This window comes from Cygnus atratus, chromosome 1 (genome assembly GCF_013377495.2).
Source record: "Cygnus atratus isolate AKBS03 ecotype Queensland, Australia chromosome 1, CAtr_DNAZoo_HiC_assembly, whole genome shotgun sequence".
NCBI classification, from domain to species: domain Eukaryota; kingdom Metazoa; phylum Chordata; class Aves; order Anseriformes; family Anatidae; genus Cygnus; species Cygnus atratus.
In genome coordinates, this window is record NC_066362.1 from 197,903,032 (window position 1) to 197,930,679 (window position 27,648).

Here is a 27,648-nt window from a genome sequence, read left to right on the forward strand (position 1 = left end):
AGTAAGAAATGAAGTAGGAAGGAAATGTACTAAATAACCAACTTTCACCTGAGTCACTTTTACATGTTTCTCTTCGCTGCCATTCCACTGACAGCCCCATCAGCACAGGTTTTGGGAAGCAAATAGGGCAGCGGTGGCCTGGCAGCTCATCTCCCACCAACTATTCTGAAATTACATCTTCCTGAAACATGTTGGCAACTGTGTGTACGTGACCTCTGGTTTTGCTTCAGCAACAAAAGGCTGGTGGCAGTTTGAACCATTGTGCTCTTTATTTAAAACAAGCCTTTCAAGTGGGAGCCAAAAAAATGCTTTTTGGTGAAGCTTTGAAAAATTATAAAAGAAGTCCAGCAGCTTGCAAGAATTTTCCATTGCCAGCTATTCATAAAGTAGAAACCTTCTCCATCTTTTGACTAATCCTTAGCCCCAGAACACTGCACCTTGTCCTGTCAACTGAACTTACAATTAATAATTCATTTCTTTTTCATTTTTATGGGTACTTTCAGGCGTTTATAAGCCTTGGAGCTGTATGATGATTATTTTTTTTTTTGACGCTACATCTTTAGTCCCTGTTTGCAGGTATATCATTTCTCAGTCTTTATTGTTTCTGCCGTCCATCATTCTTTAACATATTCTTTAACATCGGCTGTACAAACATAGCTGCTAGCTTAGCAACTTCTGCAGATTTGGGCCAGCGAAGAGGAAGGTGGTATGAGCAGGTGGTACGAGCCAGCCCTGTGACCCGTGCTGACTCTGCACGTTTTCGGTGGAACGTGCTCCATGCAGCGAGGACCGGGAAACAAGGCGGCTGCTCGGGCACATGTGCTTTGGGGCTTTGGTGCTTCTCACGTGGAGTTTATTATACGGCATTACACAAAAGCCAGGCTGAAACTGCCTCTGTTATTTCATTAGCCAAAGTCAGGAGCTTGGGCAGGTCTTGAAAAGCTTTAGAAAAAAAAAATCTTATTCATTTTTTGATAATTCCAATCATTCATTCTACATAATCACACAGCCCTGTATCATGAGGGGGATCCTTGGGTAGTTAGCTGGACTCAGACAGATTTCTTTGAAGCTCTGGGGCATACTGACTTCTTGCTTGTTTAAGTCTTCAGCAGCAAAAGAATCCGGCTAACTGGCTAATATCATTTTTTTTCTTCTTCTGCCCTTCTGAAAGATAACATTTTGCTGTCTTTTTGCTGCTGCAAATCTTTCCCATCTTAAAATTAAGCTTTATTTACAGAGGTTCCTAAATTTCCTCATTAGTCCTTTTAAAACACCCAGATGCCTCTCTCCTTAGACTGAGGACACATATATATTTAGTTTGTTCAGATGTCCTTTCATCATCTTTTTATTCAGCCTTTATTCCTCCAGCTGAGTCTAGAAATTTCCCTGAATTTTGCTGTAAAGGATCTTTGATGTCCTCATTTTCATTGCTCATTTTATTGCAAACTGAGCCAAACTGGTATTTAAAATCTTGGTATTTTGTGTAAGTGTGATGTAGTATATTTTGTCATAATGGAAATATAACTTCCAAAGACAATTTACATTTTTGCTGTGGTCTTGAATATTAATGAGACTTCTTTTACTCACACACTGGAGCTGTTTGACAGTCTGGCATTATTTTCATCTAGATTTTTCCAGGAAGTTGGCAACAGTACATGCTGGAAAGCAGCACTTCAGCATCTCTTTCACTGAAATTGGTGGTTCATCAACACTGTCTGTAATTTGTTTTGCTTACACAGCAACAGAATCCAGTTTGAATTGCAAATAAAAGGAATCTCAATATTATGCAGTTTTTCAGCAAAGAATCACAGAACCACAGAATGGTTTGGGCTGGAAGGGACCTTAAAGCCCACCCAGCCCCACCCCCCTGCCACAGGCAGGGACACCTCCCACCAGACCAGGTTGCCCAAAGCCCCATCCAGCCTGGCCTTGAGCACCTCCAGGGATGGGGCATCCACAGCTTCTCTGGGCAGCCCGTGCCAGGGCCTCACCACCCTCTGAGGGAAGAATTTCTTTGGAAATCTCACAACAGCAGAGCAGAGGGGGACAATCCCCTCCCTCACCCTGCTGGCCACGTTGCTTTTGATGCAGCCCAGGGTACATTTGGCTTTCTGGGCCACAAGCGCACATTGTCAGCTCATGCCGAGCTTTTCATCCACCAACATGCCCAGGTCCTTCTCCTCAGGGCTGCTCTCAGTAAAGCATATAGAGCTGAACTAACTCTGTTCAGTTTTAAAATGTTTTCCTATGTTGCAGAAAAATATAAAGAATTTAGGCCCTTTCCTAAGACTCATCACAAGTTTTCTGAAGTAAGTTTCTCTATTCCAATGTAGTTAAACAATGTGCCGACATACTATCAAAAGAGGTGCTTTTGAAGATGGGATTTAAAAATCATAAGTATTAATGTAAAGCATAGAAAGCACCCGAGATCACTGTCCCAAGTGAAGTCTATGGGTCTGGCAAAAGGAGTAATAGGGATGGCTTCAAAGTATGTTTGTGCTTTGTCTGCTTGTGTTCCTCCCACAGAATGGCATGGCTTACACCATAAAAAATGAAAAGCTCAGACTTCTCATTCCAAGCGTCCCAAGGGCTATAGAATAGCCAAGAATAACCAGAGCAAAGATTAGCTCTTTATGCTAGGAGCTATGACACGGCTAAAGGTCCCTATTATTCTTCTTCTGTGCGATCTAGAGAATTTCTCTTGGCTGACTATATTTTCGAGGGAATGATTCCACTTATTAGCCCTCTGTACATCACAGAATTGAAAGTGTCTTCATTTACAGTGCTGCAACGGGGTCTCAATTTAACTATGTGAAACTAGCCTGTGTATTTTGTAATATGTCTACAGTACAACATTTTGTAGTGTAGTCCAGTTGCAATATACCCAAATCTGCAGGATAATGATTGTCTTACTGAAGCCTTCATGTTAAAATACTTGCAATTTGTGATGTGCCTAAAGACATTAAGAAGACAGTTGCAGATTTTTAGTTCTAAGAAATTCTGGAGCGATTACGTGTGGTTTTATTTTTTTGATTGTGTGACTGGCTTAAGTATGCCTGCTTTGTTGTAGCATGGCATATTTCTTTAGAGTGTTTTCAGAATGTCTCTGCAGTTCTTCAAGGTGTGAATTTAAACGTTCTTCAAACTCTTTTGTGTGTTTCTCTTCCTCTTGAAGGAACTTTTCTGTTGTTGCAAGGACAGACATCTCAGGAGAAGACTGAGAAACACACAGAAAGAAATAGTAAAAAACAGAAAGTTCAACAACGTGCTTGCATAATCAGTTTTTAAACTTAAACACATCTTAACACAGAGCAGCTAATAACCCTTTAATGCTTTATACATCTCCAAGAAAATATGACTTCAGGCATACGTTTTTAAATGCACTCAGGTGGCTAAATAACATAATGTGAACATGATGTTTAAACACCTCTGACATTCACAGCACTGGGATGTAGATTTGCCATTAAAAAATATAAATATCCTGTTAGACAGAATTAAGCTGCCTCAGAACCTCTTAAATCTTTGGATCAGCTAAAGGTCATGTTAGTCATTTGTGTAATTTAGACCAGGACAGAGGACAATAACCTGTTCTTTGGAACTACAAAATATAACTAGTGTTGGGTACTGCTGATTGCCTCCTGTAATTTTCTCCCTCTGCCTCTCTTCCATCTCATGAGATGCTTTCTTCGGAAAGGAAGAAAAACTGTACTCAGTTCAGCACTGTCTACTTCAAGTCCTGATATTCCGGAGAATGTACTAAACTTTATTCACTGCAAGTAGTTCACTGAAAAATTTTATTCCCATTTAATGAACATTTAGTAGACAGAGACATAAAACATATGAAAATCAGTCTTAAAATGGTTGTCATGGGACTCAGAGTTGTATAAAGCAAAGGACATGAATAAATCTTTGCTGGAATGAGTTCTAAAACTGTAAGCAGCATTCTTTGTTAATTCCTTTTGCTAATATTTAAGATCCATTCATTGGAATGTCTGTCAAAAAAAAAAAAGAAAACAAAACCCTTTTCTCTGTCTAAAGATAATTTGCTTGTTTAAATATATTCAATGTTTATTTGTAAAGATAAATATGATTCTATGACATGAATTTTTAACAGTCAACTGAGAAAAAACTTCATACAGGATCTGTAAAATATTAAGAGAAAGATATTTTTCTGTCTTTATGTGACCATATATTGAGTAAGAATATTAGAAATTATTATCTTAATTAAACCATGTGTTGAAATATTTTTAATAACTGTTAGAATTGTTAGTGTAGAACCTCTACTTTTGTTTTTCCTAGAATGTAAAAAGGAGACTGCCGGTACATCAGATAGGAAGGGCCTCAAATAATTTAAATATCCAAATGGTTTATGGAAAATGCCAATTCTATTAAACCTGTAAATGTTTATTCTAGGATCCGTTATATCAGAAGGGGGTATTCCCTATTTCCACAGCAACTACAGGCAGACTCGGTTTTTGCTTCTGCCTGCTTTAAAACTGCCCTTAACAGCTTTTCAGGCCAGAAGATATTAACTAGAAAATATAGAAATGCTGTAAAGCACTATTCTATTCAAAAGGTTTGAAGCAGACCTTGAGATGAAATTTAGGGATTTCCCATAGGAAATCCCCTTACTTTTCACAGTACAGCAAGAAATAAATTCTGGATGTAATACCACCCTTCTAGGCTGAGCCAGGCTTTCTGGACATACAGGGTTCCTAAAGTGAAATTCACAGATAAAGCAGAATTTTCCTTTACTCAGTGCCTCAAAAGTAAGTGTTTTAATGGGACAGAGAAGAAAGTGACTTAATTTGCCAGGTAGGAATAAGGGACCTAAAGGTATTGGTTTACCTTTTCCCACAACACTCTTCTTGCACTAGCAGGGATATTCCAATGTTTGAGAAACTCTGGAGGGAAATCACCCGCCTTTTGTTTTTCCCCTGGAAACACGTGCATGATTCCCCACCCATAAATCACCATTGTTTTCACAGAAAGAGATTTTCCTGAGATTTCGAATGCTATGGCTACATGCAAATTTTTCCTCCCCTCTCATGGGCTAGGTCACATAAACATTTTCTTGTGATGTTTGGATTCAGTGATAGAGTTGGCGGTACTACTTTGAAGTGTTTTAAGATAGCTTTGCGTTATGAAGAAGACACTGTACGTGGAGGCTTTATTTAAAGCAACACCATGTTTCATTTACTCTAAAATCACTGAGTCAATACTGAGCAAATAAAACACTTCCAGAGAGAAGCAAAGGAAACCAGGCAGATGTGCCAGTCTTCAGAAATATTACATCAAGTTACAAGAGGGTCTCAGAGATTCATTACAACAGTGTTTACAATTGCTGACTTGTCAGTAGAAACATACCAGCCTCGCGATGAAGCTATCTTCCTAAAATGCTACTGTCCTTTGCTTCAATTGGTACTTACTTTGATGTGTTTTTCTTGAAATACCGTGTGAACCCCAAATGAGACATTTCTGAATTTCCTCAGAGGAGAGAAGAATGTTTACCACTTAGAACAAGCAGATCGTGGCTCCTCACAGCCTCTTACCCTGAGGGTTAGACATCACTGACTATCATTTTAGATAGGTCCCTAATGCACTGTGTTTATGCACTTTGAGAGAAGGTTGTATCTAAACAGGTCTAAAAGGCAAAATTGCTTGTTAGCAAGTAAGCTTTGTTTTCCCAGCCTGTTCTTTCACTATGTCCTATATTATCTTCACTTTCTGTGCCTGAGGAAGAAAAACTATAAAGAAACTGCTTTAATCCCTGTCTCAGATGAGACTCATGGTCCCTAGTTTTGGATTTGTTTTCCTCAGATAACACTTCCTTTATATCCTTCAGTTTTCTAACTGGAGCTGCACAGAAATGGGTCCATTGGTAAGCTTTCAGACTAACTGGTCGGGTAGTGAGGCAACAAGGACTCTGCTTTTTCATTACTACAGTGTCAGCTCCCCCCATGTTTCCTTGGTGTACACCAATAATGGGAGCCACCTTTTTGCCTCATCAGTTGCTGGAAATGAAGGAGGGCACCTGATATACAGATGCATATCTCCACGTGATATATGTTAAATATGTCTTTTCCTTAAACTGCTCAAAATGCTTATGAGTTATGAAACTGGATTGCTGGGCAGAAGCACTCCAGGAAGCCAGGTCTATTCTCTCTCACAGAGTACCTAGTTAACTTTACTAGTGTTAATCTCTTTCTTGCCCCATGAATTGTCCCAACATTCCTGGATGCACATTTAGCAGTGCAGCAAGAAAACATTGACATTCAGGATAGTCTAATGTTTAGTGGTGAAATCGTGCTCCCAGAGCATTAAAATCTTCTCATGTTTAGCCCTTCTACTTCTCAGGAAAGTTCTTGTCACACCAAGACGACAAATTGATCTGGCTAATTTTAATTTTCTGGGGGCAGTTTCCTCTAACCCTGCACTGCAATACATCTTAGGCAGCAAGTACAGATGACTGTCTTCTCAGAAGAATGTGCTTCTGCTTGTATATGAAAATTGAAATTCCTGGGATAACTTCAAGCCACATAGGAATGCATTTGGAAGACCTAAATACCTTAGTAAGTAGGTAACAGTATTACTTAAAAGGCATGGACCACAGTGTTCCTCAGGGTAGGATCAAGACTGTCAGAATCATTCCTAATAATGTCCAGTGCTAGAATTTCCACAACGATCCATTGTAATTTATTTATTAAGTCATTTCCCATCCTTAAAGTTAGAAAGTTTCCTAATGCCTAACTAATTTTTCCTTGCTACAGCCTAAGTCTTTTTTGTCCTACTAAGTTTTGAAAGCAAGAACACGTGATGTATGTCCATCATCTGAAGGGAAACATGACAAAGTATTTGTGACTAAAAGTCACAAATGAAGATCCAGGTTGGGAAGCACAATGAACATAACTGCTTGCTCCAGCTAATATAGAGAAATTGTATAGAAATAGACAATTCTGAACCTGCCAATAATCTTCTTGAATAAATATATATGTATATAAATGATGATTTGATTTTGTTGATCTTCTGAACTCCTACCTGCTTTTATCCCTCTCATTTGGGCTTAGACTATGCATTGGAAACATCCCTTGCTTTATAGTTTCATTCTGTACTTTGCCCACACACCAGCTGGAAATGTTTTCCTTTCAATCTAGTCAACTGTCTTGGCATCGACCCTGTCCTGAGTGCCAGCTGGGAAATAGTTTCCCAGCAGCTTGCAAAACTGTCTCAGAATGGGCATTTTCCCTGGGCTGGCTGGAAATAGAAGCTTTGTGCCCTGCTATCTCTGTCTGACACTTCTGACAGAAGAGAGGATGAGAACTGCTGTTTACCAGACTTTTCCCGAAAAAGTCCAAACAATTCTTTTTGCTACTAGCAGTTCAAAGAGGAAAACTTCCAAGCCAATGAGAAACCAAAAGCCAATTACTTAAAATTCCTATGCGATGTAAAAATGGAAATGAGGTCATACACCCAGGACTAGCTGGTTCACTCTGACTGCTGGGACACAGCTGCTGGGAGCACAGGCAGTGAAGGGCTGCACTGCAACTCCTGCTTCCCAGGCAGGTAATCAGCATGTCGCTGCTCACCTACCGGGAGCTTCTGGAGCATCTTCCAGCAGCTACATTTCTGATAGGAAAGGATGTGTGCACATTTATGAAGTGAACAAAAGAACTGGGGCATGACCAATGCAACCTGCCTGAAGATGGCCATTGGTGTCACGATGCCTCTTCTGTCCTAATTAACGTGCCATGTGGCAAGAACATTGCCTACTGGTTCTCCCCATTAAAAGCTGAATTAGTCTTCCCTTTCTTCTCTCAATAGGACTCAGGCACAAACAGTTTGGGATCTCCTGGGTACAAAGATGCATATATCACTGTTGGACAGAGAGATGGCCACAGTCCATTCCTTACTAATCTGTAAATTCTATTAAAAGTTGGTGTGGTTGTGTGGTTTGAGGTCTGGAAAATGAGTGCTAAATCTTCTAGTGGAAAAAAAAAATAGGGGCCTGTAGTAGATGCCTAAGGATGGAAAAAAGATACTAAGGAAGAGTATAAAGCTCGAATTTGAAGAGAGAGCTGAAGTCGAAGAATTCTGGAAAGTTTTTCCTAAGAAGTTGCCAGAGCCAAAGTGGGATTTATCCCACTTGTCAATGGAGGTTGGTAATCTGCACCCTATGAAGACTGAAAGAAAGAATGCTGCACTATTACTCTTTCATTTCAAGAAAAATAAGGATTACGGCAGTTATCATTTCTGTTCCTTTTCAAATACAATAGCTAACACACAGAAAATAGTTGCTGCAATTCCTCTAATTTCATCCATCAATCAAATGCTGTGGAAACCGGATTTGTCTAACAGCACTTAAAGCGTAAGTTTGCAGGTATTATGGAAAGACATTTAAAGCAGTGCCCCTACAGAAGGCAACATGAAGCAGAGTGCCCCAATATAGAAGGCAATGAGCTAAAATGTAGAAGTCTCTCCCGCAGTCACATAATGGCAGGTAATTATCACCATCGTTACTAGTACAGAGATATGGCCCAGTAGGGGATGTTTAATCTTCAGGAAAACTGTGGTTATGTTAGGATAAGGTATTTACAGTTTTGCTGGTCTAGCACTGAATAAATAACAGTGACAACAGGAATAATCTGATTTTTGGTTCCTTCAGGATTGCATTTGGTCCACAGATGGATGTGGACCACTAAAAGAAGCTTTGAAAATATCTACGTTACTGTTAAAAACAGTTACTTACTGATAATTTGATTTCTTCTGCATCATAAGCATGGCTTAGTAAACCGCCTGTTGTGCCTTTTTCAGAAAACAGCCCGCCAAAGCACAAAGGATACCCCACTGGTGGTGATGGAGATTTATCATCCAGTTCCTTTTCATGACCTCTGTCAAGTTTATAAGATAAAGCGATACCATTTTTTGAGCCAGTGATATTGCCTTGGCCATATAAAGTAGGGCTACGGTTTCTGTGGCATCCACTGGCTGTGAGCAGAGCAGTCTGTTGAGCTTTCATGTGCCATTCATCTTCATTTTGGAAAGTTCTAAAATAGCAATAAAAATATAAAATCAAAATATGAAAACCAGTTAAAACTCCAAGCTATCAGAGCAAAGCCATGCTTTTTGTTCATTTGTGCGATTTTGATTACTCAACTGTTCAAACTGCTTCCTGCACCCAGTTATGGGCATAAGATTACGCATTACCAAGCTGCAGCAAAAACACTTTCCACCTAACTTATTGTGATTGTCTGAGTGTGCATTCTTTGTCTGCTTCAGCTGTAACTTAAATCACACTGATTTAAACTCTCCCGTCGGAACTTAAGTTGAGTAACCTTGCCATATAATTTTGCAGGATAGGATCTAAACCACAAACTTGCTTCAGTATGATGGGAAATAGATAGAACTTAGCCACACAAATACTAGAAATAAAACGTCGAATTATAAGAGAGCTGAGATTATTTGTGGTCTGGATAATTAGTCAGTTTTGATCTAATATAACTTTAAAGAACTATATTTGAATAGCTAGAAATTAGAATAAATGTTTAAATCAGTTAAATAAAAAGAATAGTACAGGAAACTTTGATCCTAAATCTTTACTGCAACACTAATTTTGCTACTGATTTAATGATAACCCACTGGAAATTAATAAAAGAAAATACACTGGAAATTAATAAGGGAAATGATGAAATCTTTAAAATACATTTTTTTTTAATTACACAAGAACATGCTTTTGTAAAAATAAGGGCAATCTTCAGGTTTATTGAATTTTTAAGTATTTTATTATGATGTTCCATAACTCTTGAGTCCCGCTTATAGTGATCAGAATGGATGTATGAGCATATATTTGCGTTCATTTGTAGCTCTGTGAAGCAAAAAACTTTTATGGTTAACTGCAACTTAAAAAAAAAAAAAAAAACGAAACTCCTTGCTTCCCATTTGAAATTTCTTCTGACAGTTAACCAAATAACTCTGAAATTACATAGATTAAAGAGCAGAAAATTTTGAGACTTGCTTGCCCAGATGTCTGCTGAATTAGACTAATTTTCAATTGGATCTTTACTTGTTTTATATACCAAAACATGAAAAAAAGACAATTCAATTATTTCAGATTTTATTACATTTCTGTGACAACATTTCTGGCTATAGTAGAAATTGCCACTGTAGGGAGGCCTGTGCTTATGATGAAGTAGAAATTTCACTCTTGGGAGGTAACTACTGTACTTAAACATGATAGATGTTTGAAAAGATGCTATCATTGAAAAGATCCTAAAACGCTTTACTAATTTGAAATGCAGCTATAAAAGCTTTTAAAGATCAAGTTCTCTGCCACTAAAATGTGATTACTATTATATCTAAGAATATGCAGTGCTACTCAGATCCAAGGAAAACAGATTTTATTTTTAATAAAAAAGGAAGAATTTGCCAAGCACGGGGAAAGGGCAGTGCCGTCTGCAGAAAGATCACACCATCATTTTCTAATGTCGGTTTAAATATTTAGTGCTGGGAGAAGGTAGCTGTGCAGCCTTAATGGCTCCTGCTTGTACATAAGCACACTGGGGCTGAAACGTGAGACTGAGTCCTCTATAAATGGGCTGTGCAGGACAACCCAGAAACCTGATGAAGAACATATTTTCTCTGATTATAAAGTAGTAGTGATTAAGTTACTCCGAATGCTACAAGAAAGCAAATTATAAGCATGATGCTATAATATTATTACTATGATATTGCTGTTATGCATTCAAAGACAAAACTCCCTGAAAATATTTACCAAACCTTCCAGCTCTCTAAATGACCTAAAATGTTTATCTTTTGGGGGGCGGAATTTTCTCTTTTCTTTCATGCTTTTCATTAAAATAAATATATTCTGTCCTTCTAGGCATAGAAGAATGCATTTTAATTTTTTTTCTCCTATTTTAAATCTATTCTGCCTATTGTTTGTATGAAGGGCACAGTGAAAAAACTGACACCTTTGAAGATAGATGGTAACGAATTACAAAATTACAGACTTTTTTTTTTCATTTTGTGTTCTGACCTTTTTGGAAGTAATTTCCTCTGAAAACCCCTAGTAAAGTCTATGTGATCTGTGTTCATTTTCTTCCACAGAACTGCTTCCATATGTATTTAATAACAGTTATTAATGTTATTTTATAGCTTACCTCACTAAGACCAGAATTTTCAGACTTGGGTGCCTACAGTTATGGTAGCTTTCACACAGTAAAAAGACATACCCCACACCCCCCAGAAAAGACCACCACCAAAACCTGATTTTTTAAAGGCTCTGCTTCCTATTGTATTCCATAAAATTGCTGGGGCTGTTTGCTATCTTGGAAAAACATACCACCTACACTTAGGTTTCGATATAAATGCTATGCCTTCACTCAAGACAAATTTCACAGCTGGGGCTTAAATTTCTGCTAGTTCGGTCCAAAATAAAATCTGAAAACAGAGTTCTAGGTTGAATACAAATGTAAAGGTAGGCAAATATCTGCAAATTTGTGAAAAAAAATGACCATTTGTTAATACTGGCAATGCAAATTCACCATAACTGCAGTTGAATAACTTATGCTTTTAGTGGGGTTATAAAGCATTTAACGTATACACATACTTCACAAAAATAATGTCACTGTTGGCATGGAGACATATGGGACAAGAAATGAAAGAACAATGTCCTCACAAAGGGAATTTTAGAGAGAATAGATTTTTCCATACTCAGATATATATAAAATCAGCTAGGTCCCCATGAGATCAGCGACTTCCGTGGTGCAAAACAAACTCCTTACGCAGCTTGTGCTGCTTGACATACCTGTTCCTGAGGAAGAGAACAACAGATCTTTAAAGACCAGGATGTCTGCGGGATTAGCGTTGTTGCTTTTACCTTGCAAGAATAACTGGTAACTGGACTTTAAAAAACTGCTAATAAGTATTTTCCTGAAGAGATTGTTTTTGCTGCTTCCAATTTATCTGCTGCAATAACTGATACGGCGGTGAGTATGACTAAGAATGTAGGACTTCCAAAGGGTAGGGAAGACTTCTTTATGACAGATATGCCACTGTCAACACATCCTTTACGAGATTCCCAGCTACCTCAGAAGGCATTCAGTCCTAGCCTTTACCCCTCACTTTTTCCACATGATAAAAGTGCACTTTGGCTTAGCCAGTAGTCTAATTTGTGTATGTGTTTATGGTAACTTTGTATGGGAACTCACGTGCATGTTTTAATTTCTGAAGAAATAGGCTAAGCACACTGGCTTCATCAAAGAGAATCCTCTTCAATCAGGCCAAAATTCAAACCAACCGTATGTGTACTAAGTATGAACAAGGGATTAAAACTTTGGGGGTAGAGAATGCTTATTTTAATATTAATAAAATCAATTATCATATACGAGAACAGAAATTAATTAAAAGTGGTTATAGGTAGGATGTGGCTTCAGTCTTTTTTAGCACAAAGATGCTACTTCTCCATGTGCTACTTTGTGATATTTAGAATTTCACTGCACACCTAAAGAAAGAAGAAATGCCTCTTTCTAAATCACCAGTCTAACTTCCTGCAATTTTCTGTATTTTCTCTAGAGGTCTCCCATCTGTCTGTGCCCATGCCTAGGGTTCTAGTAGTGATCATGAGAGAAAAATATTACAGGGTACACTCAAAGACATTTTTGTCCATTGTGCAAATATTTCTAGGTTTCTGAATGCAAAAAGGACAAACAGTACAGCTTCTGAAAATTACCATTTAAAACACAACCTTCCCACCTTGCACAAACATTGCTTTCTTTTTTTTTGCTATGTAAAAAAAATATCTTTTTTGCCCTTTCTCCAGTACCATAATTACCATGGAAACAGAACTGCAAATTAAAACAGAAATAACATGGTTTATGCTCACAATAAAATAAAACATACCCCAGAGTTAAACCAAACCAACATCAATTGCCTGGTTTATGTGCTCACATTTGGTGGTTGAAAATTTCATTTTTTTTTCTGAGAAAATCTTGGGGTAGTTCCCCATCTGGGGAACAGAGAACCAACAGTATACATAGGGCTCAATCTTAAAAAGACTGCTGGCTGATGTATACATACACTGCACATGGACTTTGCCCTTTTTTTGGCATCTGTATATGCATTTTTTTAAAAATAAATAGCCTTTAACTTAGGAACTTAAATGCATGTTTTAGAACTTGAAAAACAGGCCCAATACACCAGTTTCATCAGATTAATTAGAATCATAATTTAACTTGTGTTCAGTAGGGGTGGCTGGGATTTCTGTTGTGAGATTTCTGTTTTGGTTTAACATCAGGCTTTAATGGCTATGAAATCGACATCCTGCAAGTTACCTGCATAACTCTCTTTACACTTAATTCACATGAATGAAATTTCACAGTTCCTCATGTACAGTAAGTGTAATTACTGATAAAATGGGAAAATCTTACTTTTGCTCACTTAAGAAGAGTGGAAGCATGAGCAAAAATTGCACTGGCCGATCTTTGGTGGAAGCGTGAGATCTACAGGTGCACAACAGTCTGTACCTTGATTTGTAAATCTTTGATTCAGCAAAGCCTTCAACATCATTTTAAGTTTAGTAGCAGAACAGACATACCTGCTGCTTCCATATATCTCTGTATGTGCATGTATATACTTGTATATGCACACAGATACACATTTATTTCCACGTGAATATCACCTCCATCTCTAAACATCATATTTAAAAGGAAATTTTAGACAAGAGTGTATCAACAGATAATGCAATGCTTTTCTACTATACAGAAGAAAACCACTTCATGGTTTGCCATAAACTTGAATATATGACTTTGAAATCTTAACCTGTACAATTTTGGCTGCACTTTATTTAAACTTTGCTTCACAGAACTGTTTTACATTAGTGCTATTGCATAAGTTCTTTGTTATAAATTATCAAAATATTTAGCTTTCTATTAATTTTTAATCTCCTGTACTGTGAAATATTGTTTAGCAGAGAGTTTAATTTTCTTTTTATTACTGCAGTGCCATGATTATAACACATTTGAAGGTCCTTCAGTAGTTCACTGAGTACAGGGAATTAAGAAGTAAAGACATCAGTACCATACGTTTTCTGTGAGACTGAGTATTCTTAAGTCACATTACTTTTCCCTAACAAGTTCACTGTGATAACAATTTATTCAGGGCATCTGAATTTATGTTTCTTTTAAAAATCAGATCACCCAAGAACACCAAAACTTTACAAGGCATTAAAATACATTTAATGAAACTTCCAACAAATGGAACTGGTAGGACACAAACCTTTCCAGCAGGAGCTGTAGTTCAAACTGCTTATTACGATAACCTCCTGTGGAGCAGTTTACCTCTCATGTTGGTTTGTATATCCTTTCCTTGTCTTGTTTTTATTTGGCAGTAAAAAATCATTCTGTCCTGTTTTGCAAAACCTGGAGCTAAGAATAACTTAAGCAGCATAAAAAAGGTTTTAAAAGTATTTCACATGAAAAATATTAAAATAGGCAAACATTTCTGGGACTTCATTTATTGCCAAATTCAGTTAGCCACAAAAATGTATGAAAACCTTGCAAATATACTAACTGGGTCTGATATTTAGGTTGGTGGGCGTTCTGAATGAGCAGAAAAGAAAAAAAAAAACACCTTACAAGTTTGGTCCAATTACATACTTCCAGAAAGCTTATAGAAAGTTTCATATATAAGTACAATCTAAATATTACCTCTCTTCCTTTTCCTGCATCTTTGAACCAGCTTGGTAACTGTGCTCTCTTTCTCCATATATATCCATGCCACCCAGTATTGATGTTTCTGTGTCATTTTGCAGTTTAACAAGACTATTTTGAAATCTTACATTCTCATGTTCCAGTTTGTGAATGGAAGCTGTGAAATTTCCATGTTCTTTGTTCGATAAATCTATACTCTGTGAAAGGAGATAAAGCCATCACTAAATAGGCATATTTTCCACAATAAATGGGTGTTAGTATTTTCAACAAGCAAACACAAAACAATGTTCTATGCTAAAGAAAGACCTAGCTACCACATATAATCATGCAGCACTTATAGCAAACCAAGAGAATTGCCTCCAGAAAAAAAACACTGTAGATAAATGGGAAAGAAAGGATAACAGCCTCTACAACACAATAAAACAAATTAAAATTTCTCAACGAACACTGCATTCAAAATGTTATTGCTGTAAATCCATCATCACTTGCATTGTAAAACTTATGACATAAAAGCAACCATAACAGCTATAGCTATAGACTGTATTGCTCCCTCCAGTAATGGCTGCACCAAAAATAACAAGACAAATTACGTTAAGTTCATTACTATATTAGATACGGTGTATGTCTACAGGCACAATTTAATATCTGTGTTGATAGACAGTCACCTTCAGTTTCAGAAGCAGCAGAGCCACATTATCACTGTGGTCTCCACCTGTGTTACTAAATCCTGCTTCTTAGCTGGGTAAACCCACGGAGTATACAAGTCAAAATAATGGAAGTGCAAACAGCGTGTGCACTGCAACCAGGGGCTGAAGAGGCCCATCCACTAGGATGCCAAGAGTGGAAGATAAAGATTAGCTCTGATGGTTGACTAGCAATAGCAGTAAGCTGTCACCAACAGAAAATTATCTCAAAAGACTTCTCAGATTGTACACAAAAGGCTAAAATCCCATACATTTTATTATGAAGTGCTTTCATACATTTCTAGTTTTACCTTATTCTTTTGGAACCCAGTAATCCATGAGCATTAAAGATTTGGTTTTAACACATTGCTAGCACAACTAGGGTTCCTGCACCTGAAAGCTTGCCTGTTTTTTGGATTAGTTGGTCTGATGTTATTTCTTCCTTGCCTGTCTCGGTTAGTTTTATGGCAAAATTATGAGCCAAGCTGGCACAGAAGTGCCAGAAAGTATAAAAAAAAATGACATTTTGTCCAAGGATGGAGGCAGTGGCTCAGCTATGTCTCTCATCTGGAGAGGTGAGGCAGAACAGACAAAGGTGGCTGCTAAGTCACCCTAAAACTAATAGCTCTAGAACCAGCTCTAGTGCAGTTATAATGGCATGAAGCCCACAACTGAGATGACAGCTATATATACACGCACACGTATCTGTAACATTACATATGTATGTATAAATAATATGTCCTGATATGCCATTTGAAGGGTATGGAAAAAGGTGACATTTGCCAGTTTACAGTCAGACAATTACCAGGCTATGAATCCCCCAAAGACGTATTTACAGCAGTATTTACAAACTGCATTTTGGTGTTTTTCTAGTGACACACACAATAACTACAGATATTCTGTAAGCAGGGAAGGTTTTAAAGCTCTTCGGGGAAGACAGTGTATGAAATGTTTATTACATCTGTATAAACTGTAATTCCACGTTATATTGTCACATGGTTTTATGAATTAAAATTTACATATCCCGTTTGAAGAGAAATAAATACTAAACTCTGAAAATAAGCTGGGTGGGGTAAAGTGTTGTGTCAGGTTTTTTTTTTTTACACCATTATTTAAGTGCCAGATGAACAAAAGGGGAAAACAGTAAAAACAGACATATTTTTGTAACTGTGAAAACGACAACTGTTTAAAAATAGATATTTTCTGAAATAAGCGGTCAGTTACAAAAAATAGGCTCCAAGAATTTTTTGGTATCTAGACAAAATAGCTGAAAAGTCTAGTTTACTTCTAGCTTACTACAATTAAGTTAAAAATTATTCCTAGCTATACCCATCTTCAGGCAGTGCATGAATACCACCTGTCTTTGACTATGTCATACAGTTTATTTTTATTTATTTTACACGAACCAGAAACTTCTAAATCTGCCATAATCTCAATCTCCATTTACAGTAAGTATAAGTAACTGTTCTTCCTTTTGCATAAATTAAAAAAGCAAAAATTACCATGCAACTTTTGCACTCGAGATTTTCCATCATCTCTTTTAGATGTGTGTTTTCAGATTTGATAACTTTGTACCTGAAATCCAACAACTAGAAGAAGATTAAGTTCTTAGTTAGACATATAAATATTACTGATAATTTGAAAAAATACTGACTACAGGTATGATAAGTTTAATTTTGCAAAGTATACATAAGTAATTATGAACCTATTAGAAACTTTTTTAAAAATATATCAATATTAAACCAGAAAGAAATATTAAACTATCTTAAACTATCTATGATAGACATACAAATGATCTGCTGCCAGTTTTATTTACTTTTTTGAAAGAAATAATCAGTTAGGAAAACAAGGGACTAGACATACAGTTACAAAATACCAAGAGGGACAGACCTTGCAGACCACTGAAACTGTTTGAAACCCTAGTCACGAAGCCTAGGAACCACATTCACTCTTTTAATGATACCATCTAGCATATGGCCCGGTAAAGAGTGCCACACAGCAGCGTCACATTTTCCCAAACACTAACTTTCCTATTGTCAAAAGTAAAGTATTATGTCAATCACAGTTTTTCATATGTACCAAACCTCTCTGAAAACTTAGAGATACCTTTATACCCTTGATAAATATCAAGGTTCTTTTGGTTTACAAACTTAAGTAATGGAGATAGAACATTTCCTTTAAAAAATGTAAACTACTATTTCAAAAAATTAGTATTTTACAGTTTTCAGCTTTCAAATTGCCACGCTTTTCTGAGCATATTTGTAATATTCTTTAAAAAGCTTTTAAAAAAAAGCTTAAAAATTATGAAATATCCCACATAATGTAACAAATGATTCTAATGATAAAGTACATACAATAACAACAAACTTGAAATTTTTGAGATCTTTTGCATGTTAAAATGGTGACTACAATTGATGGTCAGGGTGATTTGCAACTTAGATGTACAGTTGACATTTAGTGGTGCTTTATTGTTCCAGCATCAATTTGGCTGCTACAATATTTGACTGTACTATTTAATAAAAACTACTACATCACTGCTGATGAAGATGAAAACTACAGAAAGAAAAGTAATGTCTTTTTTAACAGATAATGTATGTCATCATCAATAGTGTGGAGTAAAACGGCCTAGGCTGGTTTTGCCTGCTTGCATACCTGTTGTTTTGCTAACAATTTGTCTTTTATCTGTAACTCCATTTTTAACTGTCTTTCCAGAAGACTAGCTTTCTCCATGATAGTTGCTATAGTGATCTCCTTCTGATGAAGCTCTTCTGTCAGGTCAGAGATTTCTGTCCTTGTTCTTTCCTGCTCAGAGCGATGGGACTGCTCCTCTCGATAAAGATGGTTTCTTATCTGTAGCCAATATGTTTCAATAAGAAAAAATGTTGTGCAGTAAATATGACTGAATCGCTAACCACCTACTACTGACTTTTTTACAGTCTGCTTCCAAGACACCAACTCTTCTAACCAAGTCAGACATTTTTGAGATTTTATAATAAAATGTCTTCATGAGGCAGTGCACAGTCTTATTTATTTTTACATCTTTTCTAACCCTTCTCATTTGCTAATTTAGCATTAGAAACGAACAGAATATAAAATATTTATATTAAAATTTTAAAAGAATGCAATAATAATAATGTTAATTTCAAGAACTGGAAATTACGACAAAGAAAATCCAAGGAAATATCTTTTCACTAAACCTAAGTATGATTTATTTATATTGCTCCAAAGTTAATTTAGGCTGCATTAAACATGTCTTAAACCGAAATTAACTCCAGAGCAATATAAATAAATCAATCTAGAGGCCTTTTAATGAGAAACTATGATAGAAATAGGAGAATATATATGGTAAACCACTTTATGAGAATTTTTCTGCCATTATATATAAAATTTAAGGTCAAGATTTCTGCATTATCTCCTATGTAAAGGGTTCTTCAAAGAATCAACTCAAAGATTGTTTTCATAATCTTTCAACTAAGAACCAAAAATTTAGTACTGATAGATTTTCATATTATGTAAGAAACATAACTATTAAAAACAGCAAAAATACCTTCAAATGCATTTTAATAATTCTTCACAGTACTGTACATAATCAGTAACAGATGGCATTTCATATTTATTTATGAAAACTACACAGAAATACTAGAATTGTAAACAAATAGATACAGATGCAAAAAATCTGAGGGCTAGATCATGATTATCATGCCAAAATTGCTGCAGCATCCAAGTCAGCTGCATCCAATTCCAGATGTGCCTGCTTACATTGCTACTCAGCAAAAAACACAGCGTGTCTGTAAGGGGAGTTTTGGGCACCCTCTTCCTCAAAGTGTTAACCAGCCAAGCCATATGTCATTCCACAGCGCCATGCCACAACTGCTTGCACACAGCAGTTTGGAAACATGCAGTGCAATATGATGCAAAATTCAAACAAAGAAGCACTGCCCTGGATTGTGCAGCAGATGACTGATTATGTTTAGCTTTGTGTGGGTACCAGCCACAGTAATTTTATTGCTTGATCTGTTAGCGTCTTATGTCTGAGACCAACGACAAACTGCTACTTACCTCCTACAGCTTATTAACTACCCATAGCCTTGGAGGACTTATTACTTGTAAGGTATTACCTAATCACAGTAATACTTAGGCCTGGGCTTTTCCATTACTTTCACAAAGTAGTAACCTCAGTTGTTAGTGCGCAGAGTCAGAATACCAATTGCACAGCTATACAATTACCTCCAGGAATGCAACCATATATGAAAACTTCGTCCACGTATGAAAACTCCATACTCTCCTAAACCCTCAATTTATCCTCCTGCTCTCTTTTGCACATGTCCAAGGTCAATACTTTGATCTCTTTTTTTTTTTTTTTTTTTTTAAATCCTAGACTGCAGTGTAAGACCTGGAAATACTTAACAATATGACATACCTTGTTTAGCACTTCTTGTTGGCTTTCTTGACTTTGTGCCACTAGTAATAAGTCTGAATTTTTATTTTCTAGTTGCTCAGTAAGTTGCACAGAAGATGACTGATGTCTTCAAACAAGAAGCAAACAAAATATGAAATAAGCACAATGTGTAATAAACTTTAACTTAAAATATCTTCTCCTCAGTGTAAAACTGGGAACTTGTTTGGGGATGAAAAAATCAAATCAAACCAAAACAAAAAACACGAGATTTGGCCTAAACCAGGTTGGATCTCGGGAGATTTCTAGAGATTAAGGACAAGGGAAGCGTGTGCAGAAAGAACCCTGAAATTTCTTGTCAGTTAGTATTTCATGTGTTCTAAGATAGTTATGGTAGATTAGATAAATCATAACACGATGAACATTTTACTCATAGAAGATTAGGAAGAATCTTAATTGCACGATTTCCAAAGTGTTTTAATGCCAAGAAATAGAAAGGCACTTTAAGCATATAAATAAAATAGGTTAAATACATTGATTTGCAAAGATCTATGCAACATAAAAGCCTTTTAACAGAGAATGCACATACTGCCTTTAGTCGTCATATATGAAAATGTTCATTCAAAAATTGTTTAATAGTCTGACATTTGAATCCCAACTATCTTTTTCAACAGACTTAATTTAAATCAAAGGCAAGAAAAAAAGTTATTAGCTTAGTAGTACTTGTTAATTTAAACATTGTCTTTAGCACACGTACTTTATTTGAATTTCCTGCATTTCTCTGATTTTCAATAATTCTGTATGCAATTGTTGGCATTCCAGATGTATCCTTCTCCAGAGAGCATCGCGTGACTGCAGCTCTTTTCTCATTTCTAAAAAGCTGGCCTCCATGTTCTAAAGAAGCAAACAAATACACAAATAGGCAAATGAGAGAGTAGTAACTCAAAATGCTGTACTTTAATGCATCATTTCTGACACCTGTGTAATGTGTATGAAAGGATTCTGAGCTTTATTCTGAGCTTTATTTCTGAGGAAGGTATTGCTTCCACGTCAGCTACTTTCTCCAGAAATGCCATCTAAAAACCAGATACTGAACATTCTTTAGTTCCGATGCATGTCTCTGAAACTGTCATAGGAGACACCACTTAGAAGCTCTTTATCACACAAAATACATCTAAAATACGTAGTTTGCTTGATTAAACAGCTTCCACACCCTTGAACATGCTTCGTATGTAAGAATTAGTGCTGTAAGTAACTTTTATGTTGCATTTTGATAACAGTGTTTCCAATTTTAAAAGCATGAAACTACAAAGCTATAGAAAGGCAGGATTAGGTGCACATCTTCATTAAACGTTGGCTGGAAGTTTGGAGCAGATACCTGTAGACTTACGTACATATGTATAAGTATGCATAAGGTGTGCGCTCAATCATCTCCAAAACAATTCTATCTCCATGTTCTATCTCCATGGAGGTAATTGCCTGGGTAGATGAACATCACCAAATTTTCACACAATCATAAAAATATTTTTCTTAGGGACTCCACAAATCTCGTCTCCAGTTTACTTTTCATTTCTGACTGATGATCTATCATCAAGTTGTCTGTCACGTTATATTTGACATCATAAAATCTACTTTCCTATAGCAATTACCAAAAAATATACTAAAATCATACTAAAGATAAGAAATTAGAGCTATAACTGCCAAATAACAAAAGTGGCAACAATAATCAGATTCTTGCAATAACAATACCCAGAGAACATTTATTTTCTCTCACCCAAGATCCAAAAGCATGTTCCAGTTAAAAGGATTTTCCAAGTATGCCGATCCTTTGCCTTTAAAATTGTTACACTAAAAACTAGTATTTATCATAATTTCTTCATTTTATTTTAATATAGTTTCCATGTTTAAAAGCAAAAATAAGGCTTTTAAACCTTTTAAACAAAAGACAACTCTAAAAAGTGAAATCCAGAAATGACTCCACAAGCAAGGAACTTCAAAGGTTTATTTCCCTTAGAGTCTCATATTAGAATGACCTTCCTTCCAAGAAGCCTGTGGTTTTCCTGTGGCTGAAAGGGCTGCTGAAAACAGATATGAAACTTTGTTGTTTTTTTTTTTCTTTAGGGGCTGCAAATACAGATTCAGTCATCACATCCTCTGTTAAATTAAGGCTGAGAGAGCTTTTTAAACTCAGAAATTGAAGTGTGGCCATATTCTAGTGAAACAAAGTGTAATAAATTGTTAAAATTCTCCGCAAAAACTTCCTTATGATCACTTTAATGACATTAACATTCAAGAGACAGCCACAATTAGTTTATAATATATAAATTTTTAGGGTGTGTGTGTGTACATCTCTGATTTGATTATGTGGTGGATAAGGGAAATGCTGCACAACTGTGTGGTGGAAGTTGAATCATGTGTGGCAGGCTGCAGTCAACATGCATATTTACATAAATTGTATTTTCTTCTATGAATTACAATAGTACCAGGAATAACAGCAGCCACAGCAGTAGCAGCAATAATAACTGAAACAGAATTTCAGGTCAAGAGTTTCACATCTCACTTCAAAAAATCAATTAGATATGTACCATTTATTATTTTCAGAAATATCTATTGCATTTTGTTAAAATACCGAAATTAAAATTAATTTTGAACCAGAAAAGATAAGGTTTTGTTTAGAAAATATCCAACAAAATATTACATTTTCAGAGACTGTTTCAAGTTGAAAAGATTACCAAATGTTCTCTTTTCTTCTGTGAACATTTTTCCTTAACTAGATTGCCATGTTTGATATCAAAAGGAAGTCTCAAAATTTTTGAGATCAGCTCCTGTTCTAATTGTACTCAACACTGTTCAACCTTTTTAATACCATCATATGCTGTATTTCTATATAAATTAGTGTCCACTGACTTAATGCAGACTTTCTGAGAGTTTTGTGTGATGTTCTCAAGCTGCCTCTCATGCATGGCTGCAATCAAGTTTGTCAGACAATTCACACGGTAAAGAAATACTCTGTAGTTTCAGTTTGAATCTTCGTAAGTTTGTATTTTCTGCAGAGCCAGCAAACTGGTCTTCCATACATTTCACTTTATCACTTCTGTCTTGCTAATCAATAGTATGAGAGAAATAGGTAGAAGCACACATGAAATAGTTGCAGGCATAGAAGACGTGAGGCGTTGCAACCAGCCTTCTCCCCACCAAGATGCCCATCTACTTCTCTCTCTTTCATCCACATCAGGTCCAACTATCCTCAACTTCCACCCAGCATTCCTTCACGCAAACCTGCTTACTCCTTCTGGCTGACGACAGGCCCTGCACTTCCTTCTTTCTCATACAGACATTCCTAAAAAAAAATTTTCTCTTAACTGTTAGCACTTAGCTCATATGGACATTATTTTCACCATATATATACTTTACAACAATGTCCCCTTCTGCAGCTGTTTGCAAATGCAGCTTTTCTAACTAACACAGCAGTTATCTCACAAGAACACCACAGTTATTCTGTACCTTTCTGCTCTTTAGCCAATAGCGTTACCTAGCTTCACTTCCAATTAAAACATCTTTACATTCTGTTCACACAATTCCAAAAATCCTGTTGCTTGAAGATTTTCTTAAAGAAGGCTACATCACAGACGATGCCATCTACTCTCTAAATGTAATCTCTACGACATCTACCCCCCTGCTCCATTCTCCATGTTTTGTTCCACTCTAAATATATCTAACCCTGCTACTGTTAATTGGAACCTTTTTAACAGCCTCAGATTTTTTTGCTTGCATACCGGTAACTTGCATGCAAGCAAATGACTCAGTGAACTAATGTGTGAATTAAATGTATAAACATCATGTGTGCAAAACTTGGTTGTTCTGACAACACCTGAAAATAATCTCCACCACGTATATGTTAATTACTGTAAAGCATATTGCAACTGAAGTTAAAACTCAGTAAGGTTGTCTATTAAGAGAAATAGATTATCTTTCCAGAGAAAGAGTTAAAGTCACTATAGTTCTCTTTATGTATTACTGAATATTGAAGTGCTTAAATAAATAAGCAGAGGTATGTGACCAGAAAAATATAGAAATGAGAATCTTATTCCGGATCTGTTTCAAACTTCACTAATAAAAAAGTCTGAAGAGATCTTGTATTATCTCAATCTTGTCAGAATTCATAGATTATGAACAAAAGAAGAGGCCCAAATAGCTGTCTTCATATATCAGTTGAAAAAAAACAACACAGTAAACTAGAGATAAGATAAAAACTGATGGGTCTTCACATGCCTGGCAACTTAGAAATTCATTGCACTGAAAAATATTCTTACAGCAATAAGGTATACCATAGACTTTTGAATATAAATATTTAGTAGGTACAGGACAGTTTGTACAAAAAGAGGTAACCAGATAAAGAAATTTTATAGAAGTAATTTTTATACAAGGAGCCAAGTGAATTAAAAAATTCACTCTCCGTCTGCTACAGGGATAGGAAAGGTATAAAAATCTAGATAAACAGATATGAATAAAATATGCTACCATATATCAAACATTTTTGTTTTCATGTATTACTTAATAAAAATTTACTGTTCACAGCTCGTTCTGTGCTCCTGCAAAAAATTTATATACGATGCACGTACATATCTTTTATATAGGCATCCCAGTACCACTTTTGAAAGTATACTTGTAAGCAGTTAATGCTCCAACATTTATACTACAGTAGTTATAGAAAAGAAAAACTATCATTACCTGGTACTGTTTTTGGAACATTTTTAGATCCTCCTGGAGTTTCAGATTTTCCTCTTGTAGTCTGTTCCTGTATATTGTTATTTCATTCACAGCTGCCTTTGGCTTTTCAGTAATTAACTCATCCTTTTCACTTCCAGGATGGCCATATGTAATTACCTCTTCTTGATTCTGTTTCTTATTGCTTATCTGGAATTGATAACTCTTGGTCTGCTTCTATAAAGCAATAAAACCCTTTAAATGAAATTAAATAATTACATCTATATTGTTATGGTCAATCCATTACTACTAAAATCATGAACCTATTTTCATCTTTTTCACCAGGTTTTTCTCAGAAAAGATGGCACTATTATAACAGTTCGCATTAATTCTCAAAAGGATATCATCTTCCTTGAGCCTCAAGTTCCTTACCTTCAGTGAGAATGTTTCAGAAACTTACGAGGTTGCAGACTTTCAAGGATTTTTCTCCTCTGTCGTGTTTTTTCCTAGCACTTAATATTAATTAGCCCCAAATGTAAAAGGGTGATTACGATGACCTAACTCAAAGCAGTTAACTATAAAAACTTTTGGGAGAAATGTTGCTCTTTGATACAGTGAACTCAGTAGGAGTTGTGTGTATGTGCCTCAGGATTGGTATTAACCTTTGACTAGAAGGCTAGTAGTACGTAGTTTATGTATAAACAGCTCAGTTACTACAGTAACTGTACTTCCTTGATATCATTATCGTTAATCTTGTGGAAAAATCATTTGCACATTTGGCATCTCTGGAAGCAGTCACAAACTCCATTCAGTTTCTTGTACTGATTAAGGAGTCCTAAAAACAAAACTTTAGAAAATTGGTCTTGGTGGTATTTGTGAATTCATGGGCATTGTGAAGAACCGAAATACCTACAGTAACTGTTTAAAAAACCCATATGGATCCTCCTGCTGGGACACAGTAGCAGTAATCTTTCAGAAGACTGAGAATTAGCTGAAAAATGATGACAAAATAAAACCTACAAAACATATATCATGCGCAGAGATCAAGTTGAGCAAGAAAACTTACATTAAACATAAGTAGTCGTGCTACAAATACTTTATTTGGGACTGCAAAAAAGCATTCTTTAGACTCTCTTGATTTCACTAAGTTCTCATAATTTGTGTTGGCTGAACACATAAGTAGAAGTGGCCACTGGCTGCATATTAAATAAAAAGCCTAAAGAAATTGGCAGGTAATTTTAATTTATACAGATAATAAATTAAGGTCCCCCGAAATCTAAATTATGGAGTTTGACATACCATAATGTCAAAGCATCCTGTGAAAAAAAGTGCAAGTCTCCATCTGGAAATCAAAAACCTCACAGAAAAGGAATCTGGGGCAAAGACACAGGACAAATTAATACTTTCGAAACACTCCCTCAGCTTTGTAATTAATAAACTAGCCAGTGTGATGTTGCAGTTACAATGAAAGCCGTCTTCAAAGAAAGTTCACTGATGACAGTCATGTGAGCTTTGAAAGAAAGATGTGATCATCTTGTGCAATCTATTTTGACTCGTCTAATTATATAATCACCTCCACATACATCAGTCAGTAGATCTGTCTAGTCAAAGCCTTGCTTTTTTTTCACACATTTGTATGAAAGTTCAATAATTGCAATATAGTGCTTTCAGCATCTGTAAATGAAACGTAACTGTCATCCTTGGAAATGCTGAATATGGGTAAAGAGTCTCATATGAATCATTAAGAAAGTGTTTCACTAGATTAAGATCCAATGAGCTTAGTCCCAGTGGAAAAGAGGATTACCAGTCAGCAACGTAATTGGCTTCCCTGTACTTCATTATTGAGCTGTCTTGTAGACCTATTATTTTTTTAGTTATTTCTTGATTTTTTTTCAGAGCAGGATATGTTATCAAGACACCATGAAATCAATATTTTGTTCTGGAATGGAAGGAATTAAAAAAATAAAAATGCGCTAGATCAATTGGCAATGTAAAAAAAAAAAAAGTAATAGGCAAATTAGCAAGTTAAAAAGGATCACAAAGCCAGCCATGGTAACTTGAATGGTAACTTGAAAGCCGAAAAATATGATCAAAAAGGGATAAGTGATCCAACAAACATTTCCAAGTGTGATTTTGGAGCAGCACATAGGAATTCAAATTTCTGTATAAATTATACTGTTTATTTATGATCTTCAAAAAGTGAGGGATACCTTAGATTTGAGGGAAATTTATATTTCAGCCAACATAGTAGTGGCGTGTACTGCTTACTTTGTAAGATACTTATCAATAACTTGTCATCGCAATTAATTGTATATTAATAGATAACATAGAAGACAAAAGCATGCCCACAGTATACTTGAAAAAGTAAAAAGGAACGTGCATTGCATTTTGCAGTTATCTTTATCAGAAATATTCTAATTTTCATCATGATATTTATTCACATTAAGTGAGAAAAATAAAATAAAAATAACTTTATGTATCAATAGATCTTTCAGTATGGATTTGACTTAAAACAATGTATCCATATTAATTTTTGATACTCACTATAAGCTTAGTAGTGTTTAAATCTTTAAAAATAAGTTTTAAATAATACTAGCTGAACTAACAGCTTGTTTAATTCTCATCTTCCTTCTAAAGCTTCTTATTTTACCTGAAATAAATTACATTTCTCAGACAATAATTTTTGCTGAGCATCTAAATAAATGAGATGATTTTGGCAGATTGTCCCTTTCTTATCCCATTCTCTTGATTTTGTTTTAAATTCCTGAAAGACAGCAAAACAAAGTTACTGAATAGAGGGAGAATTACTTCTTTTCCTTAATCTAAATAATTTTGTAGCTTGTATGGTTCTAATAAAAATGCAGTTTTATAGTTAATACATAGTCTTTCCATAATCTTGGAAAGAAGATTAAAAAGAACAATTATATGAAAAAAGCCATCCAGCCGCCAGCCACCCTCACCAGAAAAAAATTGTCTTAAGGGCTGTTAATCTGAAAAATTTGAGTGGTAAACATAATCATTGAATAGAAATGATAAAATATTTCAAGTCACTTAAAATTAGGGTAGATCTTAGAGTTGTGACAGTAAACAACCAATTTTATTGGAGGGTAGTTCCTGTGAGTTTAAAGTAAAGTAGAGTAATCAGCATTGATCAAAC

General features: G+C 35.8%; 1 protein-coding gene across 1 annotated transcript in view; it reads right to left on the bottom strand.

Moving 5' to 3' along the window:
* Nucleotides 1-1,624: 1,624 nt before the first annotated feature.
* Nucleotides 1,625-27,648, bottom strand: part of DEUP1 (deuterosome assembly protein 1) — a 42,682-nt gene continuing 16,658 nt past the window's right edge. Inside the window, exons 5-14 of the mRNA XM_050713752.1 lie at nucleotides 27,142-27,255; nucleotides 24,516-24,701; nucleotides 20,542-20,678; nucleotides 19,809-19,914; nucleotides 18,041-18,238; nucleotides 16,891-16,977; nucleotides 14,703-14,902; nucleotides 8,747-9,044; nucleotides 3,060-3,217; nucleotides 1,625-1,697 (exon numbers count right to left, since the gene is read on the bottom strand). Of these exons, the coding sequence (XP_050569709.1) occupies nucleotides 1,625-1,697; nucleotides 3,060-3,217; nucleotides 8,747-9,044; nucleotides 14,703-14,902; nucleotides 16,891-16,977; nucleotides 18,041-18,238; nucleotides 19,809-19,914; nucleotides 20,542-20,678; nucleotides 24,516-24,701; nucleotides 27,142-27,255 (1,557 nt within the window). The remainder of the gene's footprint in view (nucleotides 1,698-3,059; nucleotides 3,218-8,746; nucleotides 9,045-14,702; nucleotides 14,903-16,890; nucleotides 16,978-18,040; nucleotides 18,239-19,808; nucleotides 19,915-20,541; nucleotides 20,679-24,515; nucleotides 24,702-27,141; nucleotides 27,256-27,648) is intronic.